The sequence below is a fragment of the Echeneis naucrates genome, chromosome 6, assembly GCF_900963305.1.
Source record: "Echeneis naucrates chromosome 6, fEcheNa1.1, whole genome shotgun sequence".
Taxonomy (NCBI): domain Eukaryota; kingdom Metazoa; phylum Chordata; class Actinopteri; order Carangiformes; family Echeneidae; genus Echeneis; species Echeneis naucrates.
The window spans coordinates 12,402,717-12,429,822 of record NC_042516.1 but is presented as its reverse complement, the minus strand read 5'-3'; the positions used below and the strand labels follow the sequence as shown (position 1 = coordinate 12,429,822).

At 40.0% G+C, this 27,106-nt stretch overlaps 1 protein-coding gene across 1 annotated transcript; it reads left to right on the top strand.

Annotated features, from left to right (window-relative positions):
* On the top strand, positions 1-26,566 carry osbpl3b (oxysterol binding protein-like 3b). The gene is made up of 22 exons (XM_029503670.1): positions 1-99; positions 10,941-11,092; positions 13,993-14,109; positions 14,773-14,826; positions 15,154-15,267; positions 15,467-15,631; positions 15,881-16,004; positions 16,729-16,832; positions 16,963-17,055; positions 17,134-17,293; positions 19,115-19,245; positions 21,114-21,245; positions 21,963-22,056; positions 22,168-22,412; positions 23,086-23,223; positions 23,352-23,415; positions 23,501-23,579; positions 23,712-23,856; positions 24,469-24,613; positions 24,717-24,843; positions 25,465-25,587; positions 25,748-26,566. The coding sequence occupies exons 2-22, from the start codon at positions 10,997-10,999 to the stop codon at positions 25,842-25,844; spliced, it is 2,547 nt and encodes an 848-aa protein (XP_029359530.1). The 5' UTR covers positions 1-99; positions 10,941-10,996; the 3' UTR covers positions 25,845-26,566.
* Positions 26,567-27,106: the final 540 nt, after the last annotated feature.

Here is a 27,106-nt window from a genome sequence, read left to right as displayed (position 1 = left end):
TAGTGTGGGGGCTTTTTTTTTTGGTGTCCTCTTTAATATTTGTGTTTGCAGACCTCCTCACCGTCATAACCTGGACATCACATCTGCAACTCTGCCAAGGTGAGTGCGCTTCTCGCCGGATAGTTGAATTCGTACTTTTCCAGAGAGGGCAGGTCTGTCTCTCAGCCGGGGAATCAAAACCAGCATCACGGCAGCTGAATATTTCAGGCGCTTCATTGGTCAGTTTTCAAGCTTTTGGAAGTCCCGTGTCACTGAGACATTTCATGACAGAGTGATCTTAAAAGCTCGAACTGAAAGAAACCAACAGTTAAACACATCTGTTCTTAATTGGTGGCAATAATTACATGTGATTCAGCTCATAAACAGCAACACATCATTTCATCAGTTTCCATGGTAACTCTCAGCCCCCTTGTCTTATCTCGCCAGACAAGTAAAGACAAGTTGTGAAGGTCTACTGTAAACCAGATAATCCTCATAAACATCAGGTCTTTGCCTCAGCAGCAGAAAGTATGACCCTGTCAGACGCCAAAAGTATGAATAATGTGCCTTTCTAAGTGTGTCTCATGCTGAGTGGATGTAAGTGTGTGAGTGAGCGCAGATTTAATCAGGGCTTCAGCTCAGCATCCGTAAAACACACATAATAACAGTGATTATTAGACTGAAGCTTTCTAGCCATATATCTGTGGTAATCCTAAAAGAGCTATTTTTGTTTGGTAAAATATTACTAAGGCTCAATAAAGTTTGCCGCCTCAGCTCTTTGGGGAGTTGTGTGTTGAATTGAGGTTTGTTTGGTGGCCAGTTTGTCACTCTCACGGCTCCTGGGTTTTTGTTTTACTCATCAGTGACTACACTCAAACGGAGGGAGAGGAATCAGTGTGATTTGTGGAATGTGCTGCAGCAGGAAAGAAAAACATCTATACCTATGCAAGCCATGTGGTTAAACCTGCCCTGTGCTGCGTCGCATTAGTCGTGTCAGTTTGTCATCCTAATCCCGGGCTGCTTATAATCAAACAGACTGCAATGTATTCATCTATCATGAATTTTGGTGAGTCCAACCATCATCAACCATCCAACCACTCATAGGGAGTGTTAAATGATATAAGGATCCATAAACTGTACATTGATCTGTGCTGTGTTACTCCAGGTCCTATGTTATATTCACTAACCAGCATGTGTGTAATAGTTGTTGTGCAGCAAAGCAGCTGTTGTGAGCGTCCCGGGCATGTGGCAGGTGTTGTTTCCCTTTGTTCAGCAGTAGGCCTTCATAAATTATTCACGCAGTTTCATATGTTAGCAGGTATATGTGGTTTCAGGTGTACAAGAAACTTAAGTTCTGGATCCTGCAATGCTTTTCTATGTTACAGAAAGGAAAATAAATAACAAATAATAATATTATAGTTTCATTTAAATTCAAACAATATGATTGTTTGTACTTTTCTTAATATTACATAATGTTTTGCTTGTCCAGTTGGTTTACAAGTAAATGATGAACACTCATATTTTTTATGGCAAGGTGCTGCTAATGTTCCCAGAGAACTCAAGGAAGTTACAGAACTGATTTCATAACTCCATAAGTTACAAGACTGCCAGATATCAACATGAAATTTTAATGAGGGCACTAGCAAAAACTTTCAACTTGAAAACAATTGCTCCATATGAGCGAAGACGTGCGGAACTCCTCCATGCACTATTAGTTATTCTCTCGCTTTGTAGGACTAAATTATTCAGTCTTTACCATTTTAATGGCTTGAAGCTCTGATGTGCTTAAATAATGTAGCGTTTCAGGCTGAAAAATTATACTTTTGATTTATCTTTGATGTTTTTTTAACATTTGGAATTGACTCAAACACACCAACCAAAGAACCAACATAATGACTGTTATTATTGCAGTTTAATGAAATATTGTTGATATTAATTAGTTAATGGTACTTACCTGAGTGAAAGTGACTTTGTTTAAACTTTTTATTTGATAAAGTGTTATCTTATATTTATCCTCTCCTGTCTGATCTGAACCTCGCTACAGATTATACTAGTCCACAGCTATGGCATTGAGGCTGTGTCTTGATTTCACTGGTGAGACTCAGTTCAGCAGCAGAGCAGTTTTGTGTCAGTCAGTGCAGGATGAACAGAATGTTGTACCTGCTTATTTACTCAGCAGCGAGAACAACTGATGCATGATAGATGGTTCTCTGTGATTAGTCACAGCTGTAATGATGGCAGTGTGCAAACTGAAATCTCTGCAGCAATCATGTCAAATGCCATGAAATGCATTTTCAAAATGTTCATGGTCCAACACGATGAATCCTAAGGACTTAAGAAATTCCTGTCTTTTTATTTAGAGCCTAACAAGAGGCTGAGAGGATTACGACAGATGTTCATGGTCCCAAGAGGATCTTTTTTCAAGAATTGGATACCTCATACCCTCAAGCTAGCACTGCCATCAGGGCAAGATCCACTCCCATCACCTTCACGTCAATTTCTAGTATGCTAAGAGGCTCAGCTGAGATGAAGAAAACGATAAATCTAAAACTAAACATGAGCATGTTAGACTTGTCACTGTGAGCATCAGTAATCTTTCACCCATCTTTTGCCGCTTATCTGTTTCCGGGTCATGGGGGGTGCTGGAGCCAATCCCAGCTCACACTGGGTGAAGGCGGGCTACACCCTGGACAGGTCACCAGTTCATCACAGGGCTAACACACAGACAAACAGAGGCTAACAATCACTCACGCTCGCATTCAGACCTACGGACAATTCAGAGTCACCAGTTAACCCAAACATGATGTCTCTGGACGGTGGGAGGAAACCCACGCAGGCACGTGGAGAGTATGCTCCACACAGAAAGGCTCCAGGCCTGTGTTCTCCGAAGGTCTGTGTGTTTCCTCTGGGTACTCCGGTTTTCTCCCACCCTCCAAAGTCCAAAGACCAAAGACCCCGCCTGGAACATTGGCTGGGATTGGCTCCAGCACCCCCGCAACCCGTAATCGGAAAAGCAGTAGAAGATGAATGGATGGATGCATTTGGTAGCAAGTATAAAAAATTGTGCATCTTGTGGTGCGATCGTATATTGAAAATCTCTCTATGTCTGACTCATCCCTAAATTTGGACAGTAATGAGCACAGCTGCTGTCAAACCATAAAAACACAGAATTGAAAATTCAGTGCAGTCTGTCTTACTACAGTTTGAGTTAACTTTTAGTATGGAGACAGAGACTTTAAACACAGAGGGATTGGTGAGTCAGATAAGAATGCTTTCATGTGATGCTGCTGTCAGACTTCAGATATGAAGTAAATCTCATGAGATGCGCTCTCTCAGCCGATTCATCCCTGCCTGTTCCTAAAAGGAAAGTAATGGAAGACAATACCATTTCTAAATATATCCGCACTCAAACCCTTTGACATTGCTTGTGGCTGTGCAGATGTTCTTTCTGCTTTTTGTTATTTCTTTTTCTTTCCTTTTTGCTCTTGGCATTGCTATAAGACAGGAACAGCATGCTAACAATGACACGTCCTCTCTCAATGTCATTATCCACCACAGATAATAACATTATGGGTCAGAACTTCTGAATTTATAGAGGTGAAGATGCTGCTGTTGCATCCTAATCAGAGCAATGGTTGAGCCACAAGCACTGAAATCTTGAATATGAGGAAGCAACAGCTGGATAGTACTGTCACACACGTCCCTATGTATGATATATGGTGAAGAGCACTTTGTACCATGAAGTCTGGCACAGTGATGTTTTTTGTCAGCATGTGTATGTGTTGTAATGAGCTGGTGTTGAGTTATGAGGCTGTCAGGCTCCCCCACACTGTGACTCTAACAAAGGAGAGGACCTCTGCCACATTCAGAGCAGATGAGGGGAGATGAAGGTGTGGGAGGGAAGGGAGTGTGTTGAGGATGTGGTTGATTAACAGGATGCGTTGTTGGGTTGGGGAAAGTGTGAGATACATGGCCTCATATGCCAGGCAGTAGAAGGCATGAATGAAAACGCATCTTATGCAGCAGGAAGTTTGTGAGGGGGATTTCTCTCAAATTATCACAATAGCTGCAAAAAAAAGTTCCCTTGGTGTGAATATGACAAAGCTTTGAGCTCTGTTTCACTCTGCTGAAAAATGTAAGATTAGAAATAGCAGCATGTGCTATAAGCTCGGTAGCGGGAGGCTGTTTTTTGGAAGGACTCCCTTCTGGCCTTGGCAACCTTTCACCATGCTGCCTTAAGCAGATCAGGAGCAGGCGTTACCATCTGTGCTTTTATTTCAGAGAAGGTGTGGCCACATGCACACAAATGTGGGCTGGTAAACATTTCCCTGCTTGGTCAAGAGATGTACTAATGAATAATAGATCAGATGCTGGGAGGAGGCCAGTTTTGTTTCTGTGTCAGTCCTCTGGAATCGTTTGCTGGATGATACCATGCTGACCTGTGATACTGATGAAGGAATATGTACTTTTTGACTTCTGGACTAATCTGTGATGCCCTGATTCTCAAGATGGATTTAAGAATAGTGGGGTTTTGCCCACTATTAGTTACACTGTTCATTTCTTTTTTGGCAGAGTACTTATCAAATGTAATGACTAAAGAACTACACAGAAGTGACAATTTTTCACAGGGGAAAAAAAAAAAACTTTTGGGACTTTACCACTACTTTGTGTTTGGCCATGTTTGACTCATTGAAATTCCTCAGACTTGAATAAGAGGGTGATTCAAACTGAGGCAGCAGTGTTACTTCTGTTCTTTTGAATGATTGCACCCTCTTGATGTCACATCAGCTTTGAATGAACAAATTCAAGAGATATTGCATTCCGTTTTTTGTTATTCACTCTTATTTTTAAAACAATCAGAGCCCATACTACTGTAGAGTGCCATCGTCGTTTCATCAATGTTGCATTGAGAAAAGAATGAGAAATCACTGATGAGAGGGTGCAGAGAGAACACAATCATCTCTGTTTCCCAACGAGGAAATAAGGTGGCTGTTTTACATTAGAAAGTAAAATATAAAATGTGCTAAATTATTCCTTTTCAAAAAAGTGCTTTCTGAAAGATAATAAATGAAAACCTGGTGATCCAGCACTTCATAACAACCTATATATATATATTTATTTATTTTATTTTTTTTGACAATACTCTATATAAAAATTTAACAAATAGTTTTTTGTTGTCTTTCTTCTCATTTAATGCGTATTTCCGCAGTGTTGAAATGTTGCTACATACCACTTTTAAAATAGAAAGAAATTATAGAGCAATAAGAAATGGGTAAAATTGGTAGATTGTAGTATTAAGTCTCAGTACTCTCTATGTTGTAGTGTATTTCAATAGGGTGTCAGTATGAAGAGAGTGTTGTAGTCTAATTTCTCTGCGTTCCCTTGCTCCTGTTATATCATGATTTGATTTTCTCTCTCTCTGTCTCTCTTTCCTTTTTTTCCCTTCAAGACAGAGTTGTTCTGCATTTCAGTAATAAGATAACAGACTGAGTGGCATCAACCAAGCAGGGTAATGTACAGATGTAATAGAATTACTTTTATTAAAGTGGTTACTTAGTGGGTAATAGCGATCAGAAAATGTGTTCTTCTTAATGACCGTGTTGTTTCTAAGCCAGACACCAAACCATCTTATGCCGAAATTATTCTGCAGTGAAAATTTCAAGGCAATCAAAATTAAAACTTCGGAGGGTTGTGATTCATTCAGATGATGGATTGCGGGAAAGTAAATCTCTCCCTACAGTGGGCAGTGTTTGTTTTGTTGCTGTAAGCTCTGTATCGAGAGGTAGGGGCTGTCAGTGAACGGCTGGTGGACACCAGAGATAAGGTGGTTACTGCAGCGCCATGGCAGGGGCTTATCCAAAGCAGAAGCCATGTGTTTTGTCAAGTTTAGGCTGATTGTCCTGAGCTAAAAAAGACAGAAGTGAAGCCTAGAGCAATTTGTGCCTTTTAGAGCCATTTTAAATCAGCATTGATTTTCTTCTCTTTAGATAATTCTGTTTTCCATGTCAGGTGAATCACTTTAGATTCTCTTCAAGCTGGAAAGACATCAATTCCTTTAAATAAAGTAAAATTCTTTTTTACATAAACGTGAGCAATTTCATAAAAGTAAAAATTAAGAGAAATTGTTTTTCAGATGGGTGTGGCATATGAGATGTTATTGAAGAGATTATGTGAACCCCAAATGATTCCAAAAAGATCAGACTCATAGTCAATGGCCATCAGTCTCAGCTGGGTGTGTTGAAAGATGAGAAATGAGGGCGACAGGAACGGCTTTATGTACCGCTGCATTTAAGCACTGCCAGACTGTTGTTACAAGGCTCAGTTTTAATAATGTTTTTAAGACTAGCACCGGCAATTATGACAGCATCAGTGAATCATAATAATGGTGAAAAGTTTAATATTCAGTAGACACAGAGAGTCAGACATACCTCCAGAATGGAGGCGGGGGGAAGAGGGAAAGCCAGATGTCCAAGTTAACGACATGACGTAGCCTGAAATAATTGGAAGGGGAAAGCAAGGAGGAGCGAGAGGAAAGGTCATCTAAATATCAACTTATCGGCTTGGTAAAAGTCAATATTCTATCTATCTTTGACAATGATTGTTATACTTATAGAGAGTCTTCTGGTACACTTTTTTCAATTTAGTCATTATTGAACTCCACCAGCACTGTGTCACTTTATATTTCTTAAGGAGTGGAAATGTGTTTTCCAGACCGTCCCCATCCAACATCTTTGGATTATTGGAACATCAGCTACAAATAAAAGCTTAAGTGCTCTCATTTTTTGCAAAGATGACTATTTCCTGAGAAAGCTACACTGTGGGATTTCAACCATGAGACACTTGTGTTGGTGAGTCACATCCTAATGATGCCTTAAAGCTTAACTGGCCTGTCAGTCCTTTGACAGAGTGTGGAGACAGTGGATGGTCAGAGGAGCATCTGCGACGTGAACTGGAGAATGTAATAGGGGCTTTCAGCCTTTGTCAATCTATTCAGTAGAGCTTAAAAGGATATTACGCCATCAAGAACTGCAACCAGGATCTATAGCTGACTGAGGATTTAAAGTTTTCTATTACACCTTTAGCAAATAACAAGTTTATGATGAATAACAACCAAATGTGTGAGCATTAAAAGGCAGAAACCTCACCAGCTGGTGATGGAGAAGTTATTTTACATAACTAGGCAATAAGACTGTTACTAATGACAGTACAAAATTTTGATTCATTCTGATAACTGAGGATCCAATGAGCTCTGATGCACATCAACTTTAAATTATTGGCTAATCAACAGAAAACCTGACATGCATCTCTTTGGGTAGGACGACAGGCACACTCCACACAGAAACAGCCATCTTACCCTACCTGGTGATCAATGTGGCACAATCCATACAGTTAGAACTGTTGAAACATTTGGCATTGTTGAGTGGCTACAGTTCAACTGGCCACTTAATTTTTACAAAATCACAAGTACAAAAGTATGATTTCTTCAGATTTAAATGATTAACTAGCATTAACTGACTAAATGTTGAATGAGCCAGCTAACATTTTCTCTCTGACTGAGTCGCTCTGTCTGTCTGCTCTGCTGCCGGCCTTTCTCTCTGGCCTGTTTAGGGTTTGGGGGGCGTTAGGGATAAGGTCTTTCCCTGGAAAACGCGGACATCTGATAACTGAGTGGCTAAATACATTTTGCTCACATTTGGAGATCTTCTGATTAGAAGATCTAAGTAAGATGAAGATGCAGCAGAGAGAGAAAAATCGGGACAGCCAGACTGAGTGTCATGCTGGTTTCTCATTATAGAGCAGTTGTGGGAGCCACACACCCACACTTAACTGAAATATTCAAGGGATGTCAGTCACCTCTTCACAAGGACCATTTAGCCTTTTGTCTACAGTTTGGCAAGACGGTCTTTGTGTATATATGCATATCAATTCCTGTAACAAAGAGATTAGAGGTCTGAAAATATACCAGCAATGATTAACACAGGTGCTTAGACAGAACTTCAGCTAGTTTTCTGTACTCTGACACCTGATGCATTGACAACCAGAAATATATTTTAAATACTTATTTGCTATCAACTAAAACTTAGTATGCCACTAAACTCAGTGTAGCGTGATGAATTTTAATTGGACTTTGCCAACCTCCATTATTTGGCCCTGTGCTCATTGCAAATCTTTGGATATTTGTTTTTATGTGTATTAACTGCACATGTGCCATGTGGCTTTTTGTCTTCATGCACTCATGCATCAAAACTTTCCCCTGTGGCCTTTGTTTATCCTCCTCTGTCCCTAGTTGCTGCCAGTGTCCATGTCATCCCCCCAGTTTCTTTGACCTCAGCACAGTGGACAAACACACTCAGCACTCACTGCCTGTCAGCATCTCCCTGTTTAGCAGGTTTTGATTTCTGGCTTGACAGTCTTGCTCTTGCATCTAGGCCACAACCACTTGCTGCATTGGTGTCAGACTTTCACTTTGTGTGTTCCCACATGCCTACACTTTATTAATATTCTTGTGCCAGTTTACGGATGTTCTTCACTACGTAAAAAAAAAAAAAAAAAATCACACTACCAATGCTTTAATCCCTGACACATCTTCTGTGCAATTTCATAGTTTATTAGAATCACTACTGCATTGCTTCAATTCCATGAATGAGCACATGTTCTTCTGTCAGAAGGGGTAATAGCTGAAGCACTTGCATCTAATAATGTCACTGTGATGAAAGCTAGAGAAGTGCTGTTGTTGTATCAGATTAAAGGGTGCCGGAAAGGTGACAGTGCAACAGACCTGTACATAGCTGGTGTGATCTGTGGAAAGAGGATGAATAAATCATAAGCAAGGGCGAGGCAAAGCTGTGCTAGCTAGATAGATACATCGATATATTACATTTAGTGTGCCTTAAATCATGGCTGTCTGCAGCTTAGTCTGTTTCTTTCAAATGCGTGCAGCAATAATGCACAGGATGTGGTGTTCTTCTGGCAGGAGTCTCGCTTTGTGTCCTGCTGTTTTGATATGGTTGTTGCGGCTGTATTTCCATGGCCAGTCTAAACTGTTGCCTGTGGTCCGCAGACTGTGAGGCAGTGTGGGCTTAGCCAAAGGAGAGAGGTTTCAGATGACCATGCTTTTGTCTGTCCATTACAAGAGGCTGTGGCCATTATGCACCACAAAGCTTGCGGATGCAGAGCAGGTAATATAATTAACCTTGACGCAGCTTCAAAGTGACAGTCAACACGTTGCATTTTTGATTTTGGGGAGACATGTCCAATAGTTGGGAGTAAAAAATTTGTCTTTGACAAGAAGTTGAAGATTGGCTTTTGACATTTTGAAATCTTGTGTATTCTTTTTCAAATAGAAAATGGCAGAATTTAACTAAGTCAGAGTCCAAGTAAATGATTAAATGTTTCATTTCAAGAAAACTGTAATGAAAAACAAACCCTAACCCTTGCAGTCAAACTTTTAGTTGGTGCCTAAATGGTAAGTTGAAATCAAACTTTTACTAAATGTCAGACATTCAGTTGATACATTATTCTACTTTTTTCTCCTTTACATCATTGTACTTTCAATACATGGTGGTTTGATTTATCGTTGTTGGCATTAGAAGCAATTTTGAGATGACACTAAACACTATTGCTTGACCTGAAATATTTATAAAATAGATGAATCATTTATGAATAAAACATTTGTTGGACAATTTGGAGTACCTAATGCAGGATTTTTCCAACCAACCAAACATAATCATGATCTGCGTTGTCTCTGAAACAGAATCTTACAAATGTTCACGTAATAAAATCAGATCTAATGGTCCTAAAAGTCAGTACTGCTGTGCATCCTCAGCAAAGTTGAACTAATCTCCTTGTGCCTGTTCCTCTGTGGATCAATATGATTTACGCAAAACACCTCCAGTTGTTAGTCAGCTTTCCATATCATGACAAACTGCCACTCACGATGCATTAGCAAAATGTGGTTGCATGTGCTGACGCGGTGGGGCAGGCACATAATGTTAATCAGACTATGTGAAGTGTGGCAGTTGATGAAGGGCTGCTGTTTTATCAACAGGGCCAATTATTTTCACACTTCATTGAACTGATGAGTTTACTTTTTAACGTTCATCTCACATCACACAGCATCTTTGCATGTGACACTTGTGCCTTTTATTGCCCCATCAGTGAGCCCTCTGTGGAGCCAAAACAGCCAACACTGCACTTCATTTTCTCAAATACTGAACTAAGGGTTGAAAAAATCAAAAGAAAGAGCTTGTACATAATTAAGAGAATACAGGGGAAGAAGAACACAAGGACCCTACTAATTACAATGGCTGCTTATACTTTTGACAGAAACGTTATAGCTTTACTTTAATCTGCTGACCATATTTGCAGTTAATCAACTAATTGTGTTGTATGAAAAATATGAGAATTTCCCAGGGAGGATGACGTGACTTGACCGGATAACTGACTGAAACTATTAATCCATGTTGGCCATTAATATTCTGTGCATCAACTTTATTTATACTGAAGTACAATACAACCATTTAATACTTGTGTGACTATAAAGAAATAGTCCTGTACTTTTGCTTGCTACTCATATTTGAGTGAAAGGGTCTGAATACATCTTTCAATATCGCTGAGCATGGGCATTGCTCGTGGCTGCTTTTGATTCATGCTTTTAAATGCTAACAATTCATCAGCCTTTAAGGGGAAGCTATGAATAATTTACATCCAAAGTCTTTTCACTTGCAGACGAATTTGTATTTTGCAGTCTTGTCTCTCAGCTTTGTTTGCTGATGTTGACAATTTGTCATTACATCCCATATTTCTGCATCAGGAAAACTGAAAAAACGTTCACTGTAAATAAGCTAATGCATTTTTCAGTAAGACGGAGCTCAAAGGCTTTTAGAGGGTTTGTCTATTAAAGTCATCTTTCTCTCCTCCCTCACTCTTCATGACCCCGTCCTCACTCCGTCTTTGCTCAGGCGAGGAATGTTCCTGCTTCTACAGCCGTAGCCTGCACTAGCCAGTTTGCAGCAAGATGGGCTCAGAGGAGCGCAGTTCAGCTTTGTCACAGAAGATTTCCTCCCTGTCTCGCAGCAACAGCAGCTCCTCGTCCAAACACGACAGCCGTCAGGTAACTCACACCATCTGAAGATACTGGGACTTGTTGCACACCACGAATAAATATTCGCTCATTGTAGCTCTTGTTAATTGAGGCTTTGAGGTCATGTTAAATTAGCTGATCTTTTCCCTTGTGTGACACATACAGACCGTACAGAAGGAGAATAGTTTTGACAATTTGTTGTTCCCTCATCCAGCAGTTTATGTATTGAATGTGCCAGACTTCAGGGTATTTCCTATGTCAGGGGAAGACAATAACCTGGCACTCAATGCTAATCGATCCTGTGGTTTTCCCAGGCTTTGCTTGGCTCTGTATAAAGGCAAGCCTGGGGAGACAAGCACATCTGAGCCTTAAATCAGAAAGAGACTGGAAGTCGAAAACATTTTTACAATTTCCATTGCTCAGACTCTTGAAAAATTCAGTGTTTTTAAGAACTCAAATACAGTTTTTTCCCATGATCCCATCAAAGTTTGGTCCCTCAAGCCAAATTAGAGTGGATATTAACGTGGTTAAAAAACAGTTGCTATTTTTGCCCTAAGTGTGAATTTCTGGGCAACAGACTCATTCATTTTTCATGACCCACAACAGCTTTTCTATTTGGAAATGAGAGTAATAACATTTCACTTCAACTTTGCCCACAGGACACACAGACACCGAAGCCTCATCACTTAGTAAAAGCAAGTCTTAAAGACCAAAAACTCTTGAATAAATAAACAAATAAATAATCACAATTTCCAAATTAAGTCACAGCCATGCTTAGACCATAGATTTGTACTAACAATGAAAAGTGAAATCATATTTTCTTTTTGAAAATCCAATTCATATTCTTGGTTTTGAATCCCAGTAAGACTGTGATTTTGTTAAATTTAATAAACTTAACTTGCAGACTCTGACCATAATGGGATGTTTCACACTTTACTTAGGGCATTAATGTGTCTCATGCCTTTACTGTGTCTGAAGTGAAGAAATTCTGCGTCGACAGCGCTGGTATTAACTCAGGATATATGGATTTATTCATTTATATAGTGTGTATTTTGTTTGCAACCTGTGCACTTTTTTGTTTAGTTTTTCTTTATAGCTAGCTGTTTAAACTCTGTACGGACCCAACCTTTTGTCAGTTATGTCATGGCTTTCTCTGTGAGCTTGTCTCTTAACCTTGAAGAAAAGTGCGTGACAATGACTCACTTTGTGAATGTGTCAGAAAGAGCCCTGGCAACTGCTGGGGAGGAGCGTGAAAGAGCTGCCCATAAGCCACGCCCCTTTCCACCCCATCACCCCCTTCAGATACTACGGTTTTTTTTTCGACAGACTCACCTCCAGCAATAAGCCTCTCTAACAGTTTGTTTAGCTGAACTGTTATATGCTGGAACAGGCAGGGACACACTGAGCTAATAAACACAGAACCACTCCAAACCTCTTCCAAAAACCCAGAGTCTCTCTGGACAGATGTGACTTGATTATCTGTGCTTAGCTTTTGTCAATGACAGCTTTATTAAATTTATGGGAAGACCCTAAAATAGTGCTGTAACAGGCACTGCACCTTAATGAGTATTTTTTTTTTCACTTCATTTTCTTTTAGTTAGAGATTAATAGGTTTGACTATAATGTTAAAATATCCAGGCTTCTATTTACTTTTTCAATGCAAACAGTACAGCCCCAGGCTATTCACAAATGAATCTCAAACAGACAACACAGTTCACTTGCATTTCCGTAAACTTGGGAGACTTGCAAAAGACAGTTTGGGGGAGGAATGGCCAAAGGGTGCTTCCAGATCACTTCGTAGTTAAGATTCAAACCGCACAACTCATTTATTGCTTCTGGGGACCTCTGTTGTTGTCTATTTCTACATGGACAAACTGTTAATAAAGGCAAAAAAAGGGAGAGTGGGTCGCTTTTAGTGCCTTGTAAGCTCCAAAACCTCCTTCCCATAATCAGTCTGACTCAAAAGGGTATTCTGGTATTCCACTCCACCTGAAAAAGCCTTATGGGCAAGCATGAGCATATACCTAACAGACTTCCTTTGCATGGACTGAATGACTCCCTGTGCACATACCTGGAAAAGTACATATTTCAGACAGGCTGTTTATGATGCCTCCCCTATCTTGTTTGACAACTCCACACCCTCAGTTTGTGTAAAAAATGTTCTTCTCCCTTCTAACCGAAGGAATGAAGACCCATCGCGGCTTACAAACACTCACTTTAGAGTCAAAAACGCATTATACAGTTGTTTGCACAAGCTAAATAGCACATCATATGACAAATAAACTGACCTTTGTGTGTTAAGTCAGTTATGGCCCAATGTTGATTGAATAACTGATCAATGAATTAACCTTTTAAACAGTGACGTCAGCTAAAAGTGCCATGAATCTACAAAGATGTTGCATAAGCGCCTGTTTATAGTTCTTATTCCGCCTTGCTGGAATTCACACAGCTGAACTACACGACAGAGCTACATGGATTAGTGTATGATGAAATATCATCTTAATCCTTGTATTTACAGAGGATTTGGACTTGTGCGTTCCAATCTCAGTCAGGAAATTATTACTGTGGAGAGTGAGATTAGACAGGTAAGCTAATTTTGTGAATGGGACCATGAGGTGAAAGTAGTCTGTAAAGCCCCACACTTAACACCAAACCATATCAGACTAAATTTTCCCTCCGCATTGAACCTACAGTCTCCCACAGCTTCTTACTGACTGGCTGACTCCATATAGGAAAAGAAGCAGAAAATCTAAGCACAGCCATAAAATCTTTATATGCTTTCTAACTCTGACCTTCAATTTGTTGTGTGTGGTTGATTCATTCAATTTATATTACCACACCTGCTGGCAACTTTAATCTACATGTGTGCACACAGGTTGAGAGTCTGGTAATGTATTTCTATCATCTCATCACGCTATCTATGCCCACAGGACAGCTGGGAAATAGTGGAGGGCCTGCGTGGAGGTTTTGGAAATGTCCTGGAGCCCCAGAAACAGGAAGGCTACATGTTGAAGAAGAGAAAATGGCCCATGAAGGGATGGCATAAGGTATAATCTAACAGCATCTGCTTCATTACATTTGCTCATCTAGCAGCAGTAGACATGATGTTGTATTTTTACACATACATGACAAGTAAAAGTAATTTCAAATTCCTGCTGCAGGTCTCACAAAAAATATGCCGGCATGACTCATTTTTTGTCATAAACTAATTGAATCATCCTCTTCTGTGAATGATTTCAGCTATAGAGGAGTCACACGTAACCTGAGTCAGTGCCTCTTCACACTCCGTCTAAAAGCTTTCACTGGGATGATCCTGTCTACATATCTTGGTGTTGCTCTCAGAGGCATTAGCTGATGGTCTATGAGCTGATAGAGCTATATTCGTTTAGTATTGAGTACTTAAATGTACAGTCAGAGCTTTTCTGGTCTGCTTAAGGTGTGTTTTCAACAGGCTGTGAGATTTGAACTGGGAGATGTACATTAAGGCCATCGAGAATTTAGAAAAGAGAATGGAGGAAAGATTACGGGAGCATGATAAAGGGGGGCATGACAAAAACCTGAGATGACAAATATCTCACTGCAGAGACATTAATAAGAGTCTGACTATGTCACGATCAGTCATAACAATGACTTAAAGGCTTGCCTTTGGGACGTTGCATATCATCCCAGCTGTTTCTCATTCATTCACTGTCCTTCTTATGTCACTATAGAGATACTTCTTCCTGGACAAGGGCATCCTGAAGTATGGCAAATGTAGTGCTGATGTGAGTACAAAAGCTTGCTGGCTTGAATACTCTTTGGCTTGTCAGTTGCAGATGATTACAAAGAAGACTGCCTTTTGTAAAGCTCTTGTTGTAGTGCTGTCTGTCTTCCCTAGAATATTTATCTGTTCCTGCACATACAAAAGCACCTCCTGATCACTGATATTAATCGGTGTAAGATAAGAAACTATGCATTTTTACTGATTTCATCTAATATGTGAAATCAGTTAAGCCATTGAATAAAGGACTATTACAGCTTTAAGCGTGAAACAGATTCATGAGGCAGAATCTGACATATCTACAACATGATGTGTGCGCGTTGCCTTGCAGATTGAGAAAGGGAAACTGCATGGCTGCATTGACGTGGGCCTCTCTGTCATGGCCATTAAGAAGAAAGCCAAGTGCATCGATCTCGATGCTGAAGAAAACATCTATCACCTGAAGGTAAACTGCAGGGTTAATGAATGAAGACATATCCCCACTGTCTTACAGGAAATGAGTCTAAAAAATGGATTATTCAAAATATTCCATTTTGATTCCTGGAAAAAGTGTGTACATTAAAACCACTTTAAAATGACCTTGTGTTGTATATGAAGGTGAAAGGACATGACCACTCATACTGTACCTGGTATCTACTCTGCAGATCAAGTCACAGGAGCTGTTTGATGAATGGGTGTCGAAGCTGCGCCACCATCGGCTCTATCGCCAAAATGAGATTGCCATGTACCCTAATGACAAGTCCTTCTACTATCCCCACTATCCCTCCCCCAACTCCCCAAGTGTGGCTGAGAGTCCCTCAGTCAGAAAGGTATGCTTCTCCTCTACATAGTATACAGCATGATCTTGTATTTATTGACTATATGTCCGTGACTTTGGATGAAAGCATGTGCACCAATGGTAAATGTAAATGTGCAAAATTTGCATGGTCTGTTCACAGTAAATGGTTCCTCCTGTCTTTCTGCTTATGATTTATGTTGTTTCATCTGCAGTATTTATTGAACTAAAACAGGATCTACTTGCTATCGGGCTGAACTTATGCTTTTGTTTGTTACTGCAGTGCATGCCAATACGAAGGCAGTCCACAGTGCATTCTGTAGGAGCCCTCCCTTTAAGCTTCAACAGCCAGGCCAAGGTAACAGCCTGGCTCCAGTCATCTGACGACATGGACAAGTGCTCCAAAGGTGAGACAATTGGACTTTGAATGGTACCTAATGCACCTCTAACTTTCTTTTTCTGGTTTTCTATTATTTTATGGGACAGTGTCTCTTTGTTTTTGGACAAAATATTGGGCAATATTTAAATGGCAGTGACCAGCTAGTTCATTTAAGACTCATTCTCATTCTACTGTAGAAGAATTTTTAAATTTGACACAAAACCAAATCGAATAGTATGGTCCAAAAATGATTGATAAACATAAACCTGGCTGTCTTTGTTCAGTGTTTATGACCATACTCTCATTAATGTCAGCCACAGTGAAACCAGCTGGATTTCTAAATCATTAAGTCCAGCTTTTTTAGATAAACACTTGTCAGATGCAGTTACTTCCAATAAATCTTTGGCTACTTTCTGCAGTTCAGGTTAATTAAGATTTGTACCATGTAGGAAGGAAGGAAGGAAGCTGTTGATTACTTAAACACTGCTTGTCTTTCTATTTATTTGGAGCCTGTCAACAGTTCCGGCTCTTATGTGATCCATTTGAAAGTTTGAAAGTTTATACAACTATTAATATCACTGTATTTGTTCGTGTCAGCTTCTCTGCTAAAAAGCTGTATAAGTTAGAATTAAGTATTTAAAGTATTTAAAGGGTTGGTGGGTCCTTCTTAGAAAATGTTGGCATTTTTCTACGATGGAGTTGATTTCTCTTTCTTTTCTCTCTCTTCACTTCTAAACTATATTTTTCAACAGACTTGTCAATCTGTGAGGCATACCTGTTGGAGCTCAGTCACCTGCTTCAGAGCATGGAAGTCCTCCATCGTACTTATTCCGCTCCATCTATCCAAGCCCTGCAGGTCTGACTTCTGTTCCTTTCACCTTTTAAAGGAAGCAGAGCAGATTTGGCCTTTACTGGAATTCAAGTTTAAGTCTGAGTAAATCATGTTGCACTGCTATTGATGATTTGTTTTTTTTATTGTTCAATAGGCAAATACATTTGACAGCCCAAAGAAAGACAAGAGACTTCCAAGGAAGTGGCGTACTAAAAACTACAACAAAGATGTCAAAACAACTCTGCAGGTAGGTAACAAATTAAAATGCGTTTAATCTTCTTTAGTGCGAGACGCTTGATGTCCTTTTCCGCTTGCATTTCTGTAGGTACCCAGCTGCATTTCCTCTGGCTCTATCCGCCTGCATGCCTCTAACCCCAACCTCTCCACTGCTGCTCTGGGCAATGGCAAGACCGACCCTGAATCGTTGGACTCACCGTTTGATGTGGCCAAGCTGCAGGAGGACTTTTGCCGTATTGCCGCCAACTGTGAGCAAATACTTTCAATCGACAGCTTCATTTTGATGACAGATGAATTCAGAAATTTAAAGATATCTTCACAAATGAAAATAAACTCAATCCACATTATTTAAATGCCTTGATTAAGTCACAAAAATCAGTCTGCCAGCTGTCTTCTTTGCAAACAAGATAGGATTGATCTGTTGTTGTTTGGGACAATGGAGCAGCTGTGGCAGCTGTGAATTACTGATAAACTGTCTCACTTTTCATTCACAAGGCTGTTGATGATGGTCCACGTCAGCATTTACCTAAGCTGTTACTAAGAGTGAGACATTTTCACTTTCTAAACCACACATATTGAAAAATCTCTTTCATAAATGGTGCATTGCCCCAGAGAAGCCTGCTTTAGTTTTATGCCACTAATCTTTGTAATGTTTAATCAGATACCTGATGCTTGATATGGATATGTGGTATGTAATTAGGGTGATTTGTGTTTTACACAAAGCTATCACATTTTTGAAGTCGCTCCACAGAACAGCTGTCAATGCTCCTGGCATTTAAATTGCCATATTTATTAGGGGTGTGCCAAAAAATCCATTGATGTAACAATCACAATTCTCACTACAATTCAAAATCGATTTAAAATGTCCCAAAATAGATAAAAAATAAAAAATAAAATAAATCTGCAGGATGTCTGCCTCCATTTTGTACAGTACAAAATGACATACACATGACATACACATGCACGGTAATCATTAAAACAAGGAGGAAACTACAATAATGGAGGAAAGAGGGTTTCAACCGACCCCGTCCTCGTTGAAGGCAAAGATTTGGACTTATTTTAGTCTTTACCTAGAGCCCTATAAAATCTGTCTAATTTTTTTCCCAAACCCCCCCCCCTAGTTTTTCAATAGAGGGGTGCAGTCTCTCGTCTCGTCTACTCTCTAGTATCTGGAGGCCTGTTCTAGTCTTTGGGGGGCCAATCTCTGGAGGTGGGGTGTCTTGTCTAGTCTGATCTGGTCTAGTCTCTACTCTCTGCAGAGGTCCGGTCTTTGGTCTGGTCTAGTCTCTAGGGAGGTCCGGTCTCTGGGCTGGTCTCTGCTCTCTGGAGGGGTGCCGTCAGGAGTCTGGTCTGGTCAGGTCGCCGTTCCTTGCTGTAACCCAGTCCACTACTCATTGCCATTTAACCAATTAACCTAGACAGTTCAGGTGCCCCCACTGGGAATTGAATGGCACTCACTCCATTCAAGTCACTACGTTCACTTACTTACTCATTTATTTATTTATTTATTTATTCATTCATGGTTAGGGGGCGTGCATTATTAGTGACCCCCCTCAGAGCATTTTCCCGACAGATATGTTCCTTTTTGTTCGAGGGGGAAAAAAAAACAAAAAAGTGTTTATGTAAAATGTAAAATTTCATTTTTTTTGTGATCACCCTATTTACTGAATGTCCGGGACGACCGAGCCTGACATGAGCTTCACAAGGTTTGCAAAATGAGGAACCCATGTTTAACTGCACTATTCTTTTTTATAAAGAGACTTTTATTTTTGTTGTTTATGCAATGTGTGTTATTGCTTTTATGCAACAATGCCATCTCAGCATGGATAAATGTTTCAAACTTAATAAATGTGAAAAAGGCAGTTTAATGTCTCCATTTCTCATTCTGTCTTACAAAGCAAAATGGAGTAGATGAGGGTCCTTTGCACACCTATAGATTGAAGCAGAAATCATTATGAATCAAATCATTTTGAATCAAATTATAGCCGCAAAAATTGGAATGATGCGATTCTCAGTGGATACAATTGGTATGCCGTTCAAGCTTGCCTAATCTTCTTGTATTGTTACAGTGCACGTGACGATGAAGTCAGCCTTAAGTTCACTAACATCTGAGAGGGAGAGATTAAAGCAATGCCTGGACCCTGAAACGTGTCCCCCTACTTCACCACAGGTCGTCGGCTTGAAGAACGCACTGGCAACGGTATGTGGACTTAAGCATTGTCATGTGCAGACACAGAAATTCTTACCAGTCAGTCATACTCCACACTGTTCCTACACCACTTGTCCAGAGTGACACATTGATGAAAGTTTTTTAGGAATTACTAGCTGTTGGTGAGACATCTGCCCACATGAACAAGGCCATGTTCAATGGTTTTGTTTCCAGTGGCTGCTCCCTCCTACCCAGAATCTCTTTCTATTTTCAGTTTTTTTCTACACACATGCTGACATCTTTTCCCACATTAGAATTTGTGTGCTACACCAACACATTTCTTTGTCATTAAATACCATGCCGGGTGTTAGTTTTTCTTCCCGATTACTCAACTTCTACCCACTCCACTTCATTCTGGGTCAGTATTGGGTGAGTCATCCAATTTGGGCTCCCGTGGATTCCTATATGATATCTTTTGTAATAACACACATATACGTCTCTCCAGTAAAAGTAAACAAGCGAAAGAAATTCAGCTCAGCTTTCAGTGTCAGTACTTGTCAGGTGTGTGCTATAAACAATATTTACATTGGTTATTTTTCCAGGCTTTAGCCCAGAATTCTGAGCTGAGAGAGCGCCTGTGCAAGATTCATGCCGAGTCCCACATCGTAGAGCCCACACTAATAAATCTCACTGCCCCTGTGCAGGTGGGTGCAGGAATGCAGTGACTACTCCCTTTCCCCCGCCATCATGATGATTATTATTATTTCTATTTTTTTTTAGCATCCCACGCAATCTAGACTTTGCCATAGAATGAATGAGCTGTCCTTTCACTTCCTGATTTAACAAATGTTTTGCGCTTCTCACTGCCTCATCCAACTCACTCTGTTATGATAACAATGATAATTACAAAAGTGGACAGAATTTGCTGTCAGGGAACACTGCTTTCTGAAATAATGCAGTTCCCCTTTTTTATTGAGAAAGTGTTTGCTCTGTATACTTGTGTTCACACACACACACAGACATATGCACACTCATATAATCTTAGCTCAGAAGAAGACTTCTAACTGCCTGCCACATTAGGAACCTCTATGTAAGCATGATCAGATTTGCTGACCAGAAAGTGAGTTGATCTGCTTAATTGTGTCCCTGGAAATTTGTAAAATTCACAGCTCCACACTAATGTCTCTGAGATAATCTCCTGCAATAAGAAAGGACTGAAGGGCGTCCTCATGTGTACTCCTTATGTGTCTTTGTGTGAGGTACTTCCTAATATCCTCCTGATTGGCTGCATGTTTTTCCCCCCTTTTTGTTGTAAGAAGAACTATGTGAATGCTTTGAAGCCATTTTAAATTTGCATCTTTTTGTATATGGGCAACTTCAGTTTGCCAGAGAGTTTGTGATGTTGTACACCTTCTACAAACCTGCACAACTGACTAGGGCTTTATAAGTTATGCAGTTATATATTGTGATACAGTCTCTTGAAAATTGTTTCATTGATACGACACATTATCTGTTTGTGTGAAATTGGCATTTGCACCAGTTGGTACCTGTTGCTGAAACCTGCTTGCAACAAAGAATTTTATTGTGTTGGTGGGCCATCATCTAACTGGTTTGTGTCATTCAGACAGTGGCACACACCAACATCTAGCTGTGAATCAAAACAAAGAGACTCTATACTGTGAAACACTTATAAATCTCTATGTAACTGTGACTACAAATACTTCACTGAATGAAAATACGATGAAATATGATATATACTGACTGTCTTTCAATATATAACTTAATCACCTGCACATTATATTGTATTGTTCTCTGGATTACAGCTTGATCGCCACTCTTACTGGCTGCAGTGATGTCATGATTTTCTCCCTCTTAATGATCTCAAATTAATATATGGACATCATGTCTCCTAGAAACAGGACTCTGTGGATCAGTCCCGTCCCCTCGTACACCAAGAATCCAATGAGAGCAGAGCATCAATTGCAGAGTCCTTGTCTGAATTCTTTGATGCACAAGAAGTTCTGTTGACTGCTAGCTCGTCAGAAAATGAGGTAAGTGTTGATGTTAAACCGTCATCCTTAGTACTAACCTCCAGCACTGTGCATTTTGCCCAGGGGCATAAACTTCCAGCACTGACATTTAAGCTGTATAATGGAATCACTGCAACTGTCAATGTGTGGAGAAATGACTCTTGTTCATCAAAAAATATTAATGAGAGCTCTGCAGCAAATATTGTTTGATAAGAAGGGCATGATACAACACAGACAGAAATAAATCCAGACAGTTGCTCCAAACTAGAGTTCCTCATTTATTTATTGCCTCTCCTCTGATAATTCATCAGTTTTGACTTTATGCTTATGCAAAATGTGTTATGTTTTTCGACCGCTTGTGATAACTGAGTATCCGAATATCTGTTGAAGGGAGGGAAAGCATATCTTCTATCTTGAAGTTATGGTCAGAGGTCTCTTAGAGCTTTTTATGATGCGTGTCATAAACAAAATCTGTTCTCTCTCCTCTGCTCTCAGTCTTCAAGCACCATGCCTGATCTGATCCGCTAAAACAGAAGTTATGTGAAAATGGAAGTAAATTTTTTTCATCTAAAAATACAGCAGATCAGGGTGAATATTTGTCACCAAGTCCTAAGGGACCATTCATCTCCTCCTCAGATCTGCTGCTTACATGACAGGATGTTGAAAGAGTCCTGCCCAGTCACCAGCTGCATGTGCTATTAAATGTACCCTTTAGCTAAAATCTGGAATTTTTTTTAGGTGTCAGAAGATGACTCATACATCAGTGACATTAGTGACAACATTTCCATGGACAACTTCAGCAATGGAACAGAAAGTGAGAGACAAAATCCAGGTGGGACTGTGGAACAAAGAGCTACAACACTGGCCCCGGTCAGACCAATGTTGTTTGGTCTTTCCTACACAGAGAGCTGTCAGTGTCTGACCTGATCTCGTCTTTTCACAGGGTCTGTGGGAGAAGGCTCTCTCCTTTACCGGCATAGGTCGTGTCTGCCGTCTCCCAGCCCCAACAACAGCACCATCAGCCTGTGGAACATCCTCAGGAACAACATCGGCAAAGACCTGTCCAAAGTGGCGATGCCTGTGCAGCTTAATGAGCCACTCAACACCCTACAGAGACTGTGTGAAGAGCTGGAGTACAGCGAGCTACTAGACAGAGCTGCGAACACACAGGACCCTTTTGAACGTATGGTGAGAGTCACTTTTTGCTGTGTTTGAGCGACATACAAACACGTAAAATAATTTTATTGTTCCACTAGTGGGTCTATGTAGCAGTAGCCTATTGTCAGAAGTACTGTCCAATGCAGGGACATTTGCCAGCCCAGCTCATGATGCTGTTTTATCTGTGAAAAAACATGTTCTGTTGGTTGAGCCATTCATTTTGTTCACATTTGCACTGATTGACTTTGGATATATACGCTTTAGGGGTTTACGTTTGTTCCTTTTTGTGTGGGAGATGTTGAGACACAGCATGAGGACTAACCTCGTCATAGAGGATACATGTCTACGTATACATTGTTTAAATGTGCCATAGAAAGCAGCTGAGGTCAGTGTTAGCACTCTGTGGCTTCCCATTAGGAAATGAGAGTAATAGGGCTCTACGTGCTCATTACAACTATTGAAGGAATATTTAGACCCTGCTCTTTACAGTAAGATGAAAACTGGGAATTAAAACTGCTGAGAACTGAAAACGTGATTTTGATGCCAAGATGCCCACATCGAGGCAGTCTCACCAATTATTTCCTACAAGGTCAATTGCATGTATCAATTATGCTTTTTGTTTCACCTGAATTAAGTCAATTCAATATTCAGTCATAGATATTGTAAATAAATCAGCACTTACTATTGTTGTGTCTCCATCTAGGTATACATAGCTGCATTTGTTGTATCAGGCTATACATCCAGCTACTACAGAACTGGGGGAAAACCTTTCAACCCCGTTCTTGGAGAAACATATGAATGTGACCGGCCAGATAAAGGCTTTCGATTTGCTGCAGAGCAAGTATGCATGAATTTCATTTTCTGTGCTGCCAAAAATTCAGCAGCTGCAATATTATAATAACAAATCTTTGAAAACATTCAGTGAATCATCATACTAACAGTACTCTTTGTTCCCCTTCACAATGTCAGGTCAGCCATCATCCACCAATCTCCGCTTGCCATGCAGAGTCTAAAAACTTTGTGCTCTGGCAAGGTAGTGATACTGAATACTGAATATATAAAAAAGCTAATAACAGCTGGTCGGAATCTTAAAGCTTTTCTCTTACTGATTTATGCAGATGTGAGATGCAAGAACAAGTTTTGGGGAAAGTCAATGGAGATTATTCCTGTGGGTACCACTCATGTAACTCTGCCAGAGTGAGTCTGTTATGCTTCATTTACTCCATGAGTGCACACATATATCCCTTGTATGACCTGGTGAATTTATAAAAATGTTTATGTGTTCAAAGGAGCAGGTAAATGTATTTGCTCTAAATGACCATTTTCTAGATTTGGCGATCACTATGAGTGGAACAAGGTGACATCTTGCATCCACAACATCCTCAGTGGACAGCGCTGGATTGAACACTATGGGGAGATCTGCATCAGAAACTCAAATAATGATATCTGCCAGTGCAAGATCACTTTTGTTAAGGTGAGGTCAAGAGGCAAAAAAAAAAAAAAAAAAAAAAGTATTTTAGTGAAAAAATTCTGTTGAGTTATTATGTGTAGGGCTGCACCCACCATAACCACCCTTACCACCTTTAACAACTCATTCGAATTGGATATAACCTGCCAAGATTAAAAAAAAAATGTAAAAATGTAAGTGAAATGGAGAAAATATTCTCAAACTCTAGCCATGTTTATTTCAAACATCTTCCAGGAAATATATGGCAAACTGAAGTACTAAGGCTTCGAGATTGATGCCTTGTTATCATATAATTTAACGTCTAGTGTGAAATAAATTGATTTATAATTCTCAATACCACATAGTTGAAGCCATAGCTTGCTCTTTCTCTCATTAGTGTTAGTGTTCACAAAGACATCCCTTTGTGAGCCCTTGGAGGCTTAATCAAAATATCCTCCAAGCAGTGAATAAGATTTTTCCATGTTGTTCTGAGTGTGTCATTGCCACAATAGATGCTGCACCTTCATTAGTCCATAAACCGGTCAAAACACAACACTGCTGTCTTCATCCCTCATGTTTTCAGCATCTGATGTATGGCTCACTTTATGTTGTTGTGCAATGCATCAATTATTCTCATAGGCCAAATACTGGAATTCCAGTGTGAATGAGGTGGAGGGAACGATCACAGATCAGAAAGGGAAGGTTGTCCACAGACTCTTTGGAAAGTGGCATGAAGCAGTTTTCTATGGAGACCCGCCTGCAGCTAAATGCGTATGGAGAGCAAGTATGAGAAATATCTTTAATAACTGTGCAACAAAAGCTGTTTTATAATGCATGTCTCTCCATTACTGTATATCTAAGACAGTGGTTATTTCTTTGCAATGCAGATGCAATGCCAGTTGACCATGAGCAGTACTATGGTTTTACAAAGTTTGCTATTGAACTGAATGAGTTGGACCCATCTCTGAAACAGCTACTACCACCCACAGACACCAGACTAAGAGTAGACCAAAGGTAAGAGAAAAATCTGGGAAAACAAAAACAGTAGTGTATCCTGCAAAAATTGAAGAAATGCTGTTTTCTATTGGCACATATAAGCAGGCAAGTCCCCAAGTTGACTACCAGACAGCAGGACTCTTTGCTCTGTGTCTTCCCCCCCTCTCTTTATGTCTCTCTAAAATGTCCTGTTTAATATAGATGTAAAATATCCCCCCAAAAATTTCAAAGCATATCTTCTATCTAATCTTAAATCATTTATCTTAGTCAGGCCGATTCAAGACAGATTGTCTTGAGAAATGCACACTGTACTCAATGATCAAAATAGCCAAAAATAGGCTCGTTGACACTGTTGTTAACAATAGCAAGTAACTACAAAGACTCTCAAACCCATCAAGCTAAGTTTAGTTCCAATCTCCAAAGTTTTTAAGTTCATAAACTAAACACCGGTGTACAGAAATAGCAAACACTCCCTTCACTTTGGCATCAAAGTAAAAACTGTTGAAGCTTCTCGTCCTGAGTTATGTGTGTTCCTATTTATCCCTAATTAGGTTATCTTACAGAAATTATGCAGAAATGAATATTAAATTATAATGCTGGAAATCAATGTTTTGCCAAATGAATGTGTCTTACTGGCAGACTGTTGGAAGAGGGAAATTTGGAGGCTGCTGAGGAGCAGAAACAAAGGATTGAAGAGCTGCAGAGAGAAAGGCGGAGGGTCCTGGAGGACAGCAACGCAATACATCAACCTAAATTCTTTAGGTAACCTCAATGCCTAGATCTGCCTGGTTCTCACTAAGGGGGATATTTCAGGGAAAAAAGGAATATCTCAGCTCTTAGTGGCATCTCATGAAGCTTAGTACAGTAGCAGTGACACAATGTTCAGTTTTACTAGACTGGCCTGTTCTTAATTTCTCCTCAGGAAGTCAAAGGATGATACTTGGGTGACAAATAACACATACTGGGAATTGAGGAAGGACTTTGGCTTCAGCCACATGGATTTTCCTACACTGTGGTGACCCCTGAACTGTAGACCACTCACATTTGGACCTGCACACCTCTACTGTGATCCAGACTGGTTCTGGTGATATCTGTACTCCAGTCTTGCCATCCACATTTAATTCTGTCTTCTTTATTACAGTCCATCAAATGTATGGCCTTAATAGCAAGTGCTTATCTAAGTTGTGTTAAAATGTTTATGCAAGTGTATTATGAGAATGTTGATGGATTTAAATTTTGCCTGTATTTCCAGCTGCAATATTACACTGTACAACTCATACTGAGAAAGGGAAAACTATTTGGTGTCAGAAATGAGAAATGCTTTTCATAACTGGTCTTCACCGGCTTAAAATGTGCTGAACAACTTGTCACTTTATCTGTCATCTTGTGGAAATTCTCTACCTCTGAGATAAACTAGCCTTCGTATGCCATTGATTAAAGTGTACACATCTAATATTTAATCTGCACCTGCCTGATGCCTTATTAGTCATACTCTTTCTTTTTGTTCCATATATAAAAAAAAATATTTGTAAGGAATTCTTAAGTTGTCCACATGATCTGTAGTCCTTACTGAAGTTCTTTGAACTTTTTGTTCCATGTAAGCTTTTTGCTTTGAGTGTATGAATGATTGTGCAACTATGAGCAGCAGTAGCAAATGTGAAATGCAGCCATTTCTCACTTTATCCATTGCACCGTTATCTGTATGGGCTCTGGATTTTGGAACCAAAAGTGTCCAAAGCAGTGCTCTGTGAGCTCAAATAAAATCTTTGATGCTTTCGCTTTGCTTTTGTTTGTGTGCTTCTAACACTGAAAACGCCAGGACTGTTAACATCTTCCTGTCAGCTCACCTTAAGGCGGTCAGCGTGGTCTTCGGTCGGTGCCTCCACATGGCGGTCTGTCGCTCAGCGACCGCAGTAAACTGCAGTAAGACTGCCGCGCATTCTGTTTCCGGGTGTTGCGCGTGCTTGATGGTGACGTCAGCACGTTAGTTTAACCGGCTACCGTAATAACTAAAGTTCGAGTCTGCACGCAATTTTTTTTCTCCCCCATTCGAAAAATGTAAGATGCTTTGATGAAATGCATATAAGCAGTCTGACCTCTACGGAAAAAAAGTGCTGAATTATGTTTAATTTGTTTGTTTAAAGCTGGCCCTAACTGTGTGAACTGGTGCCTTAAAAATTGGTGATGTAAATGACCCATCCATTGATCGGAGGGGTCTGTGTTTTTTGGGGGATTGGCATAAGATTAATTAGGGGAATATTATTACAATAGCATCACAATA

Coding starts and splice junctions, on each gene's coding strand:
- osbpl3b (XM_029503670.1), top strand. CDS start 10,997: ATGGGCTCAGAGGAGCGCAGTTCAGCTTTGTCACAGAAGATTTCCTCC. Junction 14,110..14,772: donor CCATGAAGGGATGGCATAAG/GTATAATCTAAC, acceptor ATGTCACTATAG/AGATACTTCTTCCTGGACAA. Junction 23,224..23,351: donor TTCGATTTGCTGCAGAGCAA/GTATGCATGAAT, acceptor TCACAATGTCAG/GTCAGCCATCATCCACCAAT.